General features: G+C 37.3%; 1 protein-coding gene across 2 annotated transcripts in view; it reads left to right on the plus strand.

Annotated features, from left to right (window-relative positions):
* tcf4 (transcription factor 4) overlaps positions 1-15293 on the plus strand; it is a 174281-nt gene that overhangs the window by 40368 nt on the left and 118620 nt on the right. For both annotated transcript variants that reach the window (XM_013908918.1, XM_013908919.1), the window contains exon 3: positions 2865-2923. In XM_013908918.1, coding sequence (XP_013764372.1) covers positions 2865-2923 — 59 coding nt within the window. The remainder of the gene's footprint in view (positions 1-2864; positions 2924-15293) is intronic.

Consider the following 15293-nt stretch of genomic DNA (forward strand, 5'->3'; position numbering starts at 1 on the left):
CACACACACACACACACACACAGTCGACCACATTCCTATTCTGTACGCCTGTAATTATCAACCTCTTCTGCATCGACTACCATGTTGGCGCGTATTCAGCGCTGGTCTATACACGCCTGATTCCAACCCTTCACTACGTACACGCTTCATTTTCCTCCACACACGCTTGCAGTAAAACCCCTCCATTTCATCTCTACGACTGCACTGACAGCAGAATGTAATTACACACTAACTGTGGTTTGATATTTAGACTGGCTCAAGATTTAAGGTTTTATCCAAAAAGAAGGTCTGCGTGGTAAAAATAGGCACCGGAGTGGTCCCGCAGCTCAGAGGGGAGGAAAGCCTGTTCAGAAGCTGGAGAGGAAATTAGCTTTGTTGTCTACACGCAGCGGTGCATTTTTCGAAATTCATCAGGCACCTTTTTCACAGCCAGGCACGCTCAGTTTGTGTATTAAAGTGATGGTCGGTTACCTGCCAACGAGGCTTCACCTTCTTGTCGTGTACTGATCAATCCTTGGCCTGCATTCAAAGAGCTCTGATGTCTGATTTCAATCAAACATGTTTCAACACATTTGACCGAAGATGTTCTATAAAAACTAATGGGTAGGTGAGGGTGTTGTTTTCTTCTTACATCTATTAAATCTGTATCAGATGTTGCCTTGGGCATTAAGGACCTTCAAGTCCAACAACGGGAACAGAAATCATAGTTTCTGTACTGTTTATAAATGAAATTAAAGGAAAATAAAAAGTATTTTGCAGTAAAACTTTAACCAAGAAATTTGAGTTCCTGAAGAGAGTTACATGAACATGATGCCTTGCAAGGTTTTCAAGAGATATGTCGAATGTTGGAGTTTAGCCAAACTTTCAATAAATGGAGCTTTAATATTAAGTGATAATCATGGAGAATTATGTCATACATTTGGCATAATATTAAATGCTAAATTAATCGCACAAACCCTAAATTTTGTAGTATGCAACTTTTCCTACAGGGCTTTGTTAAATCTTCACAGTGTGGTTCCAACATCTTTGATGGAAATGTCCTTTAATGTAGTATTGCAGTAGCAGTAGGCTGTTGCCAGGTTAAGCAGAGACAGGTTGAATTTCTCTGGCTGGTTATTTAAATTAAGAGCATCATTATTACATGTATTACATGTTTTCCAAAATTTCACTATGTAAACCCTAATGAGAACCAATTTGTAGAACAGAAAACTGCAGATTCTTTAAAGCCAGGTTCAAAATGAGCATTTTGCTGGCACATTAGAATCAATGTATTTTTTATCAATATATCTCTTTTTGTAACTTCATTAATTTGAAACTACTGCCAACGTGTAATATTTTTTTATTTTTTTACAATTTTGAAGAAATAAAATGTTCTATAAATATTTCTCTGAATGCTATAATACAATATGAACATAAATTTTCTCTAACTGCTGAAGTGGAAATTTAGTGTTTTTTGAGGGAAAAATCCTTATTTTGGGAAAACAATAATTGCACGTATGCAGTGTTAAATCTTTTTTCTTTCTAATTGTGAAACACTGCTTACATGTAAAAATGTTTAAGTAACAGATAAAAATTCCTAGATAAGCACTTACATCAAGACAAATATTTAAATGTTCAAAAGACAAAGTGGGCACACACATACCGTACAACAAAATGTGACTTTCCACTAGTTTGTGGGGGAGATATAGTGTGGAAGCAAAATGGTGAAAAAATTCACACACAATGGACCATTGAAACTGGATTATCTTCATTTTCTAGAAAATGTACATAAAGCATGATTTTGAATGTATTTGTGTCACCAAATCCCATACTGCAGTTCTATATGCTGATTACAGAGTCTTGGTTTTCAGCTTCATTCCAAGTTGCCTGGTGGCTGTTGGTTGATACTTACTGTAAAGTCGTTTAGAAATGCTTATTTTTTCCCAAAATCACATCATTGTCAATAACTTTGGAGACTGAACTCTAAGTGTAAAATTCATCCATTATTTGCTGCCTTCAAAAATCCCACAATGGAATGCAGAAAATAGTCTGCATAGCCTGAACACAGTAGTATGCAACTGCGCAAGAACTGACTATTTTCTTCAGTAGAATTGGTTGCCTAGCGAGTGCACTAATTAGTCTCTATGGAACATCACTCTCCAAAGGGACAAAGATGGGAAAGAGCAGAATAATACCATATATGGCAAACCATTAGAGTTGGCGATGTACTATAAACATCTTTACTCGTAAATTCACTAGGAGAGTTCAGTTTTCTCCGTGAGGCAGGTTGCTTTTTAATTTTTCTGTTCAGCTGAACACTCAATTTTTTTTCTCATGCAAAGAAACTAAATCTACACCTAAAAGAAAGTGGAGAATGAAAGCGTTGATTTTGTTTTTGTGGCACAAAGCCCTTGCCTTTCTGTATGCGGATCTATGCATTGCAGGCATAGCAGATGTACGTTTTGTTGTGCAGAGAGATCAGCGAGCAGAAAACACACAAAGCACACACACTGTCTGTGATCAGGAAAACTGGCTTTGGCTGTTTCTACAAAAAGTTATTTTTTCTGTGGCTCCTTGTGAATGAATTATCCTTTAAATTAATAGATGAAAAACTATAGCACAGTTTTGATGTTCCGGGGAAATATGTCCCTGTTGTTGGTGATGGTGAGAGCATGTGACAAAGGGCAACTTTGCCTGGACCTGATTGTACCGACGCTGTGTAGTGTTATTGTGTTAACATGTCTTTGGAGTTGATTGATCTGTTAAAGCTGAATAATTTCCACACCAGTAATTGTTTTTTCCTTCCTGTAGTTATAAAGATCAGTCTTTGTTAAGCTGCTTGCTTTTGCTAACTGCCTAACTGCCCTTTCTTCTTCCTCTTCCAGGTAAAACAGAGAGGAGTTTGTACTCATATGGCAGAGAGTCCAACCCACACTGCCATCAGGTCAGTCCCAATGTAAATGTCTTCTTTTATTCAACCAGTGTGTCAGTTTCAGTCATCTTTATTGCTTCTTTTTTGTTTTTTGATTGAGACAAAGCAGTAAATATATTTAGGCAAAACAGAGCAAACTCTGAGTTTGATTTGGTATCAGTAGTAGAGGATGTTCAGCTCTAGAGATGCGAGGTTTAAGCACCAAAATCTTTACTTGTGGTTGTGGACTTTTACATATTAACTGTGGAACGTGGCCTGAAGGAGAGACCTAAAGCGCACTAAAGCCATTGGTGCTTTTGGTAAATGTCTCCAGAATAACATGTAGCATGTCGCCAGTACCCACCTTATGCCTTTTTGCCCACATGTCCTACCCACTGGATAATAAAGATTATAGAGGATTGTTCTAATGTGGCCCTAAACAAAAAAAAGGGGGGGGGGGGATTTGAATATGCAAATGAGGGGTTTAAATGCCAGTGTTGAAAAGTGAGCACAACCTAAACCTAGTGTTCTAAAGTGACTTTTTGGAGTTGGATGTGACTTTTGATCTCAGTCACTTATGCTGTAAAAAGAGGAGGAAGTTGACATCACCATAGTTTTGTAACCATCATTAAACATTTTGTAATAACCATTGTTAATAAATGGCAAGCTGATAGCTGATTATTTTTTGTAAATAGTTCTTTTAATGTATTAATTTTTTCAAATAATTAGTAATGTTAAAATGTATGTTTATGTCGTTAGTTTGTGTTTGTTTTTGTGCACTTATACCAACCACTGTGTTGCTCTTAAACCTGCTCAAACACTCTCTGTGCCTAAGCCAAACCAAAAATCCAGAGAAAGTAAAAGCAGAGAAAAGGTGCTAACAAAATTAAAAAGCAAACATAAACCACAAGTACCTCCACCCTGCCTAGTCTTACGTTTCCTTAAATCAAATATTACATCTTAATCGCTATAATCTTCATAATAATATTTATGATATAAATAGTATAAATATTTGAATTAATTAAAAATATTCATAACATTTATAACTACTATGCTAATTTTTATAAACTTCAGCTTCAGAATTTCAGCAAACATCAGAAAGAGTCCAGTGGTCTATAAACTAGTTAACAAACAATGAAATCAATTAATTGTTTATTAACATGGAATAATTATACAGTTATAGTTGAAATTGTATTATTATGTATTTATAATCATTTATTAGCTATTTACAATGGCTATTTTAAAGTCATGTTTCTTTGGTCACTGACATCCAAACACATGGGTTTATGTGATGAACAAGGTTAACCAATCAACCCAAGTCACAATCACAGAATAAAAATATCCTCAAGTACAAGATGACTTTTTTAAAACAATGTAATATATTATATGTCAAAGTACTGCTTAAGGTTTTGAAGGTATGATTTCTTTGTATTGCTATTGATTGTGCACACATTTTTTTTTATCTTACAAAGGTGTAAAAGAGTAACCTCCTATCAGACAAAGAATAATCTTACCAGTGGAGTTTTCATGTCTATTTAGCATTTATGTTTTTCTTGTTAATGTAAGTTCACTCTCCTATGAGCTGTTGGCTAGTGTGGCTTTGCACTGCTACATGTTAGCTAACTCTAACATTTAACATTTTTTTTCCCAATTGTCAAACATTTTGTTTAAACTCATGTCCCTTTGTTGTTCCCGTAAAGAGGATTCATGCAAATTTGCAAAGTCGTCTTTGACTTGTTGGCTGATTGTAGACGCTGTTTCTTGCATAATTTATTTCATTCAGATAGTTATTATTGTGCAACAGCTACCAATCACTCTCTGAAAAGTTGGGAACCTTCATTTGCAACTTAATATCCATGCATATATTCATGTGCTGTCATTTAAAGTCCACATAATAAAAGCTATAGAATACTCTGTTTGCTATGTGTCAATCACCCTCGTGACTACAATAAACAACAGCTGTTACATATTTTTTTGTATAATTTTAATAGAGATGTTTAACTTTATCTAACTATTCCCAACTTCATTAAACAAATAGTTATTAATTTTAACTTTAAGGACAACTGTTTTCAAAGAAATATGTATCACCAACGGTAGCACCAGGTGTTGTGATGACTTTTACTACATTCTGAATCTGTACTGTAATCTTCCTGCTCCGTTCTCATGGACCATATGCATCAGTGAAAAGATACACGTTGATAATTAACAGAGACATACAGATGTTGGCATTTGATTAAAAAGAGAGGCTTGATGTGCTCGCTGTATTTTGATGACCACCAGATTAAAAAAAGAATCACATACGTTTCATTGCTGCACAGGTTGTTGGACGTGTGGAATCTGATATTACAGATTTATTTTTCTTTTCGTCTCAATGATCTTTAATTAAAGCTTATCAAAGAAGTGCGTTTCCTAGATTAAAAATATCAAAGTTGTACTAAAAGGTGTTACAGGTTATTATGAATCTATGAAATACTGTATGTGAAAAATTTCCTTTTGCATATCAAGAAGTTTGACTTTCAGATCTGATAGAAGCTGGCGGATAACAGTGGAGAATTTGATTATATTATTTAATTGCTATGTAGTTCAAATGTACACAAGTTTCTGATTAATCCACTTCCTAAAGTTGATGTGTGACTCTTCAATATCATAATATTTTTAGCGTTACTGTAGGTTTTGGCGCTACATTAGAAATTGTGGTCTAATTAATTTTAATCTTGCCTTTGGCGATTGCTGGTCTGTATGTTCATCTGCTAGCTTGTCATTATTTCATTGCAAAGTGAAATGATGCAGTTGAAGTCTGTCCATTTTGCTGGCCACTTGACTTTTAGCACCACCAGCATGTTAATCTTTGCGCTACTGAAATATTGCTACATATCACTGATAAAAAGCTTGATGCAGATATTCATGGTTCCCAGATGGTAAACTTTAATGACTTGGGTGATCACCAGACTTTCTCAAGGACTGTCATCAGGTAAAAATGTCACGTTATCAGTTAGACCTTTTCATACCCATACAAACTAACAGTTTAGTTTGTATGTAATCTTTCCTGATCTTAATTTGCCCTTCATCTTCTTGTAAGTAGCCTCTTTGTACAGCAATAGATTCCTTTTACCACTCTTGCAATACTTGAAACCATCCCTGAAGGTCCTGTTTTGTGAGCAAGTCAAGTACCATCTGCAACACCCCACTGAGTCAAAATAGTTATCCTTTAAATTAAATTTCAGAATAAAGAAGACAAAGTGATGGTTGTGTTGGTGTGGCCAAAGTACTCTCTGTCATGCATACTCTGCAATGAAGGGGCACCCGACTGTGATCACACCACAGCTCAGGTTGTTTGCACCAAATGTTCTCACTTAGAATATTACAACAGGATTCAGCATTGAGAATCTGACCCCTGTGAAAGAATGTGCAAGAGAAAAATTTTCAGAGAAAACAAGGAGCATGTTCATAGTTACACTGCTGACCAATCTTCCCTTCTTTGGCCTTGGACACTGAAAGGTCTTCCACTGTGAAAACTGCTGCCTGGTGTCTGAGTTATAACCATAACTCTTAGTAATAATTTGCAAAAGGAAAGTTGGGTCATCCCAGACCTGTTCACAGAGATCCTTACAGACATCTGCGTGCATGGACATAAAAATATATAAAGTACAGGTCCAGACATTGATTACACAAACAAAAAATCAACAGCACCTGTTGTATTAACATCACTGTGCACACTCTGTTTATGCATGGTGTTCAAGTGTTTATGATGAAATAGCACTAACTTTTATGTTATTTAGTAAGTGTTGGCATGCTAACAAGCAAAACTGAGATAGCACCACTAAAATCACTTCTAGGGAGAAATAGGATTGAGCCTGCCTTTTGAATTCCTAAAGAGCCCAGATAGCAAGTTAATAATTAATAAAATGAAATGAAATTAAACAAGGACTCGTGCTCTTATTTGGAATCGTGACATTGATTCAATGATGACCTTGAATCTCATATAATAATAATTGTCATAATGTTATAATATTTATAATTGCATTCTAGAGATGTTGTGATCAATGTCATGTCCACATCATCTAGACCTTGTGTTTCGGGATGATGTGGACACAGAGAATCTGTTTAATAACAGGAAAAGCGACTGCCAGCAGGGCCGATCAGACCAAACAAAATGATTGACAGTGGTCCAAATCTGGTTGCCTGGGGCAACTGGGCAACCGTTAATATCGATCCTTGTGAATGGAGAGAACTCAGAAAGCAAAGTGATGGACAGTAAAGACAAGCAAAAATCCAAATGTGGCATCCGAAGGACTCAGACTTTTGAAAGGCCTTCCTGCCTTTTGATCTTTCATGAGGACACGATTTGGCCATGACAACTACATAAACAATGACGCACACAGACAACATACCAGTTTCTCCATCATGCTAAATGTGCCAGTTGTAGGCACTGGAATACTTGTCATGCAGGTGGAATTAAATAAAGGTGCCGTTTGCCCCCTGAGACTTTATTTCTTCCTTTGTTTTATTTAGTCATTCATCAGTTTACCAGCTGATTTGCTCAGTATAGACTTGTTTTAATCATTCATATTACCAGTAGGCCAGCACAGTAAGCTGTTACTATCCATTTTAATCAGTGATGAGCAGAGAGACATACCGATTAATAACTGTAATATGTACTTCTTTTCTCACAGGAGGCATTTAAACCCAAGTTATAATCCTTTCTAACCTTTACCTTTCATGGCTAAACTTAACTGCATAAACTTGCTGCCTAAAGTTAACCAAAATAGCTCATGAAATTGAAAGAAACCTTTTAACGTAACGTTAAATCAAAAAATACAAGACTTAAACTCTTGTTGAGTGGATTAAGCTTCCTCTCGCCCTCTAGTCTTGCGAGGATTACTACTTCCATTCAGCAGCGAGGAACATCCTTCATCAAATGAGGTGATAACGCTCTGCTAGTACACAGAATGCCCCACCTGATGGAGCTATTTATGGGACTGATAACGACTGATGAGGTCTTTTTGATTCAACAATGACATTTGAAAGTTTTATTTATTCATGCATTCATTCAATCATTGGGAAGTGTATTAATTCATATGCTGGTTTTCTCTGACGGACATTTGAAGCGTTTCGCAATCAGTCCTTGGTGGTGGATCCATACGTTTATAGATACCTCCTCGTTATGTGATTTGTTTATTTGTTTATTTTACAAATATAAGCTGACCATCTATTGACTGTCTGCTCCCTCCACTTTTCTTCCTTTTTTGTCCTAAGCACTGTTTTTTTTTTATAAATCCATCCATTTGTACTCATTTGTCCATCTAACAGTTGATTTGTTAACTTGATCAGCCTTTGATTCGTCCATGTATCCATCTTTCCATCCATCCATTACTCTATTTATCACCGCCTCGCTGATCTTTTATTTATAACCACCTCTTATATCCAGCTGTGGCCTTTGTACGAGGCTACAGCAAACCGTAGAGGACAAAAATATGAAATAAATGAAACATTACTGCCTCACTGGCCATTTTCCTACTGGGCTGCTGTCAAATTGTCCTGCTACACAGTCTGAATGGCTCCTGATGGAAATTGTTTGGAAATGGCAGATAAATTTACATGCTGGGCTGAAGTCCAAAATCCTCTGGCTTCGTCCTCGGCTGTTAGTGAAAGAGAAAGAGAGAGAGAGAGAGAAAAACACTTAGAGGGGAGGATGAGCTCACACACTAACAGCAGGAAGATTTCCAATGACCCCAGTTTATTTCGCCAGTCTCAGACCAAACCAAATAGATTTCTTCCGTTGGAGTTTTGAGTTAATTTAGGTTTTGGTTCCACATTTTTGGCTGCAGTTATTGTGGAAGTTTTAAATTTAGACATAATAATTTTGTCTCTGCCAATTTCCTCCGTCTGAGTTCCAAAACACTCGATGATCATACTGGACTGCCATTTCATTTGAAATCTATTATTCAGTTTGACATTGTACTCATGTAAAGTAATTTCTCTTTGGGAAAAAGGATTATTTTACACTAGTCAATGATGTAATCATAGCTGAATTTAAAAAAGAGAGAATTGGTCAGTGATTAAGAGGGCTGGAAATAATAAATAATCTTGTAGTAAACTAGAAGAAAAAGGGATTGAAAAATAAATAACCAGATGTTTGGATTCATGCGTGTGGGGCACAGAGCCACTGGAGTTCGAATGCTTTAATGCTTTTACCTTTTATGTTTAATAATTGATACAAATAATAACAATTGTGACATTTGAGAAGCTGTAGGATTCATCCTCTGTGGACCATGTTTTGTCTTATTTTTAACTCATTTCATTCTGAACCAATTGTTGGGGCGAAATGTAATTGTCAAGTTTGGCCAGATCATTATGAGCAGATTGATATTTATATCAGATGGTTTAAACCAGAGGTTTTAACCATTTAAAGCCGGTCAGAGCGGACACGCTCCATTTTGCGTAACTATTTTTAAATCCCGGTAGCACTGCAACCACGTAAGCTAGCGCAATAATTTTTTTTGCATATGAAACCGGAGGAGTTGTACTTACATCTTATGCCATCAGGTTGTCCTAGGTCAAGGTTTCCTTCCACATATAGCTTTGCAAAAGCTGCATAAAAAGCACTTGCAGCAACAAAAACACAATATTCCAGAAACACGCTTTGCCGATCCGATCAGCTGTTCGTAACACTTCCTACGTCCATCAGCGTGAACTATCACATGACCGCATGACCTGCCCGAAACCGGAAGTGACGTATTTTGCGGAAATGTAGTTTTTTTTACCATCAGGGCCTTATGAGCTTATACTTGTGTTTTTAAAAGTTATGTTTGACTTTATGACTTTCTGTGTCGTTTTTGGGATGCTGAGGACTCATATTGCACTGCTGGAAATATTTTATTTTGATGCATATGCTGTTATTTTGCAAATTTGCACTATAATATATTTTTTCGTTTTTCCTGCAGTATATGAAAATTGGTGTATCTCAAAAATAAAACTATGAAGACACTTAAAATAAATTTCCTTTGGTGGGGAACTAGTTTGTGCAACTTTTTTGTATTTACAGTTTTGAGGGATAAGCCTCTTAAATTTCTCTAACTAGAAATATATGTTAAAAAAACAAAAACGATTTTCAAATTTTTTGTAGTTTATTGCACTTTTTTGCAATTTATGTAATTACTATGCACTTAATTCAGACATATTATTAAAATCTGGGCTATAATGGTTGTATTGATGTATAGCAACTTGAAATGCTCCCAAAAATGGCTCCACAGCATGTAAAAATATACTATAAGCTCTGGCGGACTTGGTTCTATGGTAGGTCTTAAAGGGTTAAATATAAGGCCCAGAGGCCAGAACCAACCCAGCAAAGATTCCAATCCAGCCCACTGGATGAATTTGGAAAATGTGAAGAGATCAATATTCTTAATCGGATGAGCTACCTTTGTGTTTCTGAGTGGCAGCCAATCAGAATAAAGTTGGCTTAAAGGGGGCGGTTCTAAAAATGATATTTTGCAGACAGAGGATAAACTGAAGGGCTGCCCAGAATAAGATTGAGAAGTATTATTTTGAATTGCAAATTATGCAAAGATGGTTTATTTTTTGGTCCAAAAAAAGTGGAGCTGGAAATGAGCTTAATGAATCCCTTTTAACTTTAATATGATGCACAAATGTGCTTTTAATAAATAAATAAAAAGTATGTGCAATACTATTTTGAATATGTGATAATTCACTGATATTAGTTTACATTTATATAGTGTGATGGTTTGTGTTATAGTTGGGTTTTAGGTTTTAGGGTCAACTAGTTTTGGTTACCCAATCAGGTTGCGTTCCACAAAGCGATGGCTGGTACCATCAATGGTCCATTGACAGTAGTTTCCAGTGTTTATTTTCTGCACAAGAGTGCTTTTTCTCCTTAGTGACTGCTTGCATCCACTTTGAACGTGGAACCTGACAGGGTCATTGTGACTCTCACCAAGCTGTAAATGGGTGCTGGGGGATGGGAAACATGGTTTGATGCCAGTGTAAGAGCCCGACATCACAACAGTGAGCTGTGCTCCTTTACAATCATCCAGACACCCTCCAAAACCCAGAGTCTGCTGACAGAAGGTAGCATAAATACTCCAAACACCAGGATGGAGAGAGAATGAGAACGTTGTTGGATTACATGGGATATTGGGAACAGATATTTTTTTATTATTTACTTCATATTACTTCATATAATGCTACATTTATACAGTGTGCAAATTGTAACAAGTTTAATGGAATAGAGAAAACACTGGGTTAAAGTTCAAGCTTCCAAGAAATCTTTTCGACTTTTATGGTTATGGAACATTATATTAAGCTGCATTGCTACATGGTAGCTGTTCTGGAGTTTTTGATCAAGTTTTAGCTTTACCAAGCTGGTCTCCCAATCGTTCCATTAATATGTTTAATCACCAAGAGGTAAAACCCAATAATTATGCATTTCTCTTGGTAGTTAAAAGAAATATTAAGTTCAAACTAAATCCACTTATCTTTTGCCTTCTTCCTAGAAGATGAACCCTTTAAGACTTTAAGACTAATATTCTCCAGATAGTTCCTTTACTGCTAGCCTGAGGATACACCTTTTTGTTAACTTCCACTGCTATGGCCAAGAAAAGCACATTGTTTGTTCTTCTCTGGTTTTATGGGGATTTCTGTGGTTTCACTGCTGCTGAGAGTATCACCTGGACTCCCATAACCACAGTGGAAACACCCTCATTGGCAGTATAATATATAGCCAGCACACACCCGCACAAACACACTACATGACTTTCTTATAGCTGCTATCTAAAGGGGAATTCTGTCTACATAAGCAGAAAACCCCTCCTCATCTGGATGAAGGGATGGGAGTAGATGATCTTCCCGTCTCTCATCCCGTCTCGCACTCTTTATATCTTCTTATCTTGTTTGGGGTTTTTCATCAGTTTCCTCCCCATCTGAAAATTTTCCCTTCTTCTTCATTCTGTCGTTCATTCAAGCCAAAGCCACTATGTCGACTGCTTACACACACACACACACACACACACACACACACACACACACGCACACAGTTTTTTCTCTCAGCCACACCAAAGCATGCCTGTCATCCACTTATCGCCTCACAGATCAGCAGGTTAGTCCTGGGCCGGCAGCGAGCGCTGAGGCAGCAGCAGTGTGGATGTGAGGTTCTGCTGGAATGCAACATGAAAAAAAAGCCTTTAACCCTTCCTATATACACACACACTCACACATCAGTCAGTGAAAAGTGCTGAAGCCTCCGTTTTTGAAGCTCTGCAAGTTTTGGGAGCCACTTGGAAGCCGCATTTTCCTATTAAACAAGGTGCACACACATGCACTTACAAATTTTCAGTCTGAATAAACCTAGATTTACTCTATTAAATACACATGCAGATACTGTATCTGCAACATAACATAGCGACGTCATTTTTATAGATGGATCTGTGCTGTGGGCTATCTTGAGTTACATTTACCTGCAGAAGAACAGCAGGTGTGTCATTCCCCTCGGCTTCCTTGTTTACCGCTAATATCCTCAATCAGCTAAACTCGTGAGCACTTTAGGGCTCTCCAAACATTTTTGCGTCTGATGGGTCAGAGACTAGAAAGAGAGAAACTTGGCATTGTGGTCTCTGTCCTCGCTGTGTTCTCATTTGTCATCTTTCACTCTGTTTTTGTCTCTTCGATCTCTTTCAAACGTACAGATCTTTGAGGTTTAAAAACACAAAGAACCCTTTGATGCGCTGCTTTTCAGCGTATCCACTTGAGTTTTAATAAGTTGAGTGGTTGTGTGGCGGTGTTTGATCATCAATGTGAGAGGTGTTTATGGGTGCACTTAAGAAATAAAATGTTATATGTGGTCATTTCAGATCATCAGTGCAGTATCAACTTTCTTCTCATATAAAATTCACAGCAGGTCAGGCATCTGAAGCCTGAGTGACACAAAGATAATGTCTTTTTACCAATGTTACCATTTCCCGATCCTTCTTTGTGTTTGTGTTAAGCTTTGTGGGGGAGCATTTTCTCTCGCTTTCTCTCATGTCCCTAAAATTGCCGTAGACAGTAATCAGTAATTCTCAATTTTCTGGCAAGTTTCAGTCACAAAAATGTTCCCAAAGAACTTTTACATCGCAGCTTTAGGTCAGTAGTTGAAAATAGCCCATGTCAGTGACCTGATGCATCAGTAATACAGCTGTAAAAGTCCAGCGTTTCTTTGCTATCATAGTTGTACTGTGGCAGAAATAAGAAGGAGATGGATTTTGAGAAAGAAAAAAAATGGAGGGGAAGGTGTCATGTGGTTGTCTGCTGCCAGCATAGACTGTATATAAAAGATGGATGTAGCAGCTTGACATCAGCCAGTGGTTTGTGAACTCCTGTTTTGAAGCCTTAACATTAGCATTCCAGTCACAACCATATTTATGGATTTATTTTATTTTCAGAAACGGTCATATTTATAAAAGAGAGTCAATGATAACATCACAATTTACGCTAGCAAGCTTGGTTAGTAAGGTAAACTGTACATGTGCATCACATAGACACAGATACCTGCTGACAGGTCCTTAATAAGATAAACTTTTTTACAATTAAAAACACAGCATGCTATCATTTCTGTTATACAGCAGCATTAAAATGTTCTAAAATTCACCAATGCTATAAACACAATCTAGAGGTCTGGTTCAGTGACTTGAATTAGCGAGTAAACGCTAGCAGGCAACTCTGTTTGTACTCGTCCGCTTGGGTGCTACGTGGGATGATGCTAAGAAGAGACCTGCATAACAGCGTTTAAAAACTAGCAGCATATGACAATAAAATATAATAACTAATAATACCTAAAAATATTCACATTTTTCACTGCTGTCTTATTTTGCAGATTACAGATTGTCTTTATTCACCTTTACATACCACTGAAGAAGCAAATCTCTCATTTTCTGTCTATCTCCTCCTTCCTCTGTCTGTAAAAATGCAGTACTTCTAAGTGTGTGTGTGTGTGTGTGTGTGTGTGTTCATCATCATATTCATTCAGACTCTCTTCTCACCCCCATTGGCTCCTTTCTGACCAATGGCGTTGCAGCAGGAAGTACAAGCCCCCAACAGCTGATCCACCAAGAAAAATACAAGGACAAGTCAAAGACTGTTACATGCAGGGAAATATTCATAAAGCTGCTTTGACCGTAGTCTGTCCTAATTGGGCTCCATTATTATTGGGCCATTTGTACATTATAAAAGTGTTTCTCTTTTAGAACAGCCAGTTTGGTACAAACAACTTTATGCAAAGCAAAGAGGAACTCAGTAATATATTAGCAGATGACACAAATCTTACACTTTGCTTCACTGTTTACATGCATTGTTTGAAACAAAATAGTTTTATAATATTCCCAGCTCAATTACTTCAGCTTAAGTACAGTGGGAGACCCCTGCAGACCTGCTGTGGATTACAGCTTTCCCTCTCTGCATGTTTTGTAATCCCCACGTAATAAACTAAGAGTGAGATATTTATGCTAAGTCACTGCCTTGGTTGTGCCAGCTGTGATGTCAGCACATTTATACCAGTGCTCGTGGCACGCCGGACTCACTGCAGTATGCAGATTTTTTTCCTCAAAGTTTTCAAGTTGCAGCGTCCCCCTCTGTGTAATCTGGGAATATCACGGCTCCTGTACCATTATATTGTCGTAATGGTTCTTGTCTTCAACCTGGTCAAGTTGGTGCATGACAAGCCAAAGCGACACCAAAGCAGGACATGAGCTAGCAGGTGTGACATCATTTTTGTGTCTGCTGCTAACCTAGGTGTTCCCGTTAGATATTTTGTAGCTTTGACACTGGCACCGGTTTGGAAACAGGATTGAAATATTGTGAGCAGAGATCTCTCAGGTAATCAAGTCAAATCTGCGGTCCATGTCTATACTTATGCTAAATGTTTTGCAAATTGTTCTGTCTGTGTGATAAAATGCAGAGCTGTGAGAGAAGAGCAAGAAAGACGTGATAACTGCATTAATGGATTGGGAGCCCGAAGGCATAGAAGTAAGAAATGAGTGGAGAAAAAACTGTAAAGAGTTAAAGTCTTTACATTGGTTGGAAAAAACTCTAATTAAAGAAAAAACAAAAACAGGAAGACATATATTTGTTTTCTGTTGTTACTGTAAACAGCTGTTAATTGCCAGCAATCAGTGATGTTTGCAGGCTGAAAATCTGTTTGTTTTTGTTGTTCATACAGTGACTACATCCTGATGTTATGGTACATACCCCTTGATCTACGGGCCTGTAGCTAAACACAAATAAGACCAGAAAATTTTGAGGAGGTTCAGCACCAGACAGGGGCTTTTGTTGCCTCATGTCTGTAACCTCACCAAGTTATGTCATATCTGTCTATAGTCAGTCTTATCTCCTTCTGCATCCATCCATCCTCCTT

This window comes from Pundamilia nyererei, unplaced genomic scaffold, assembly GCF_000239375.1.
Source record: "Pundamilia nyererei isolate P.nyererei 1_Seehausen unplaced genomic scaffold, PunNye1.0 scaffold00016, whole genome shotgun sequence".
Classification (NCBI taxonomy): domain Eukaryota; kingdom Metazoa; phylum Chordata; class Actinopteri; order Cichliformes; family Cichlidae; genus Pundamilia; species Pundamilia nyererei.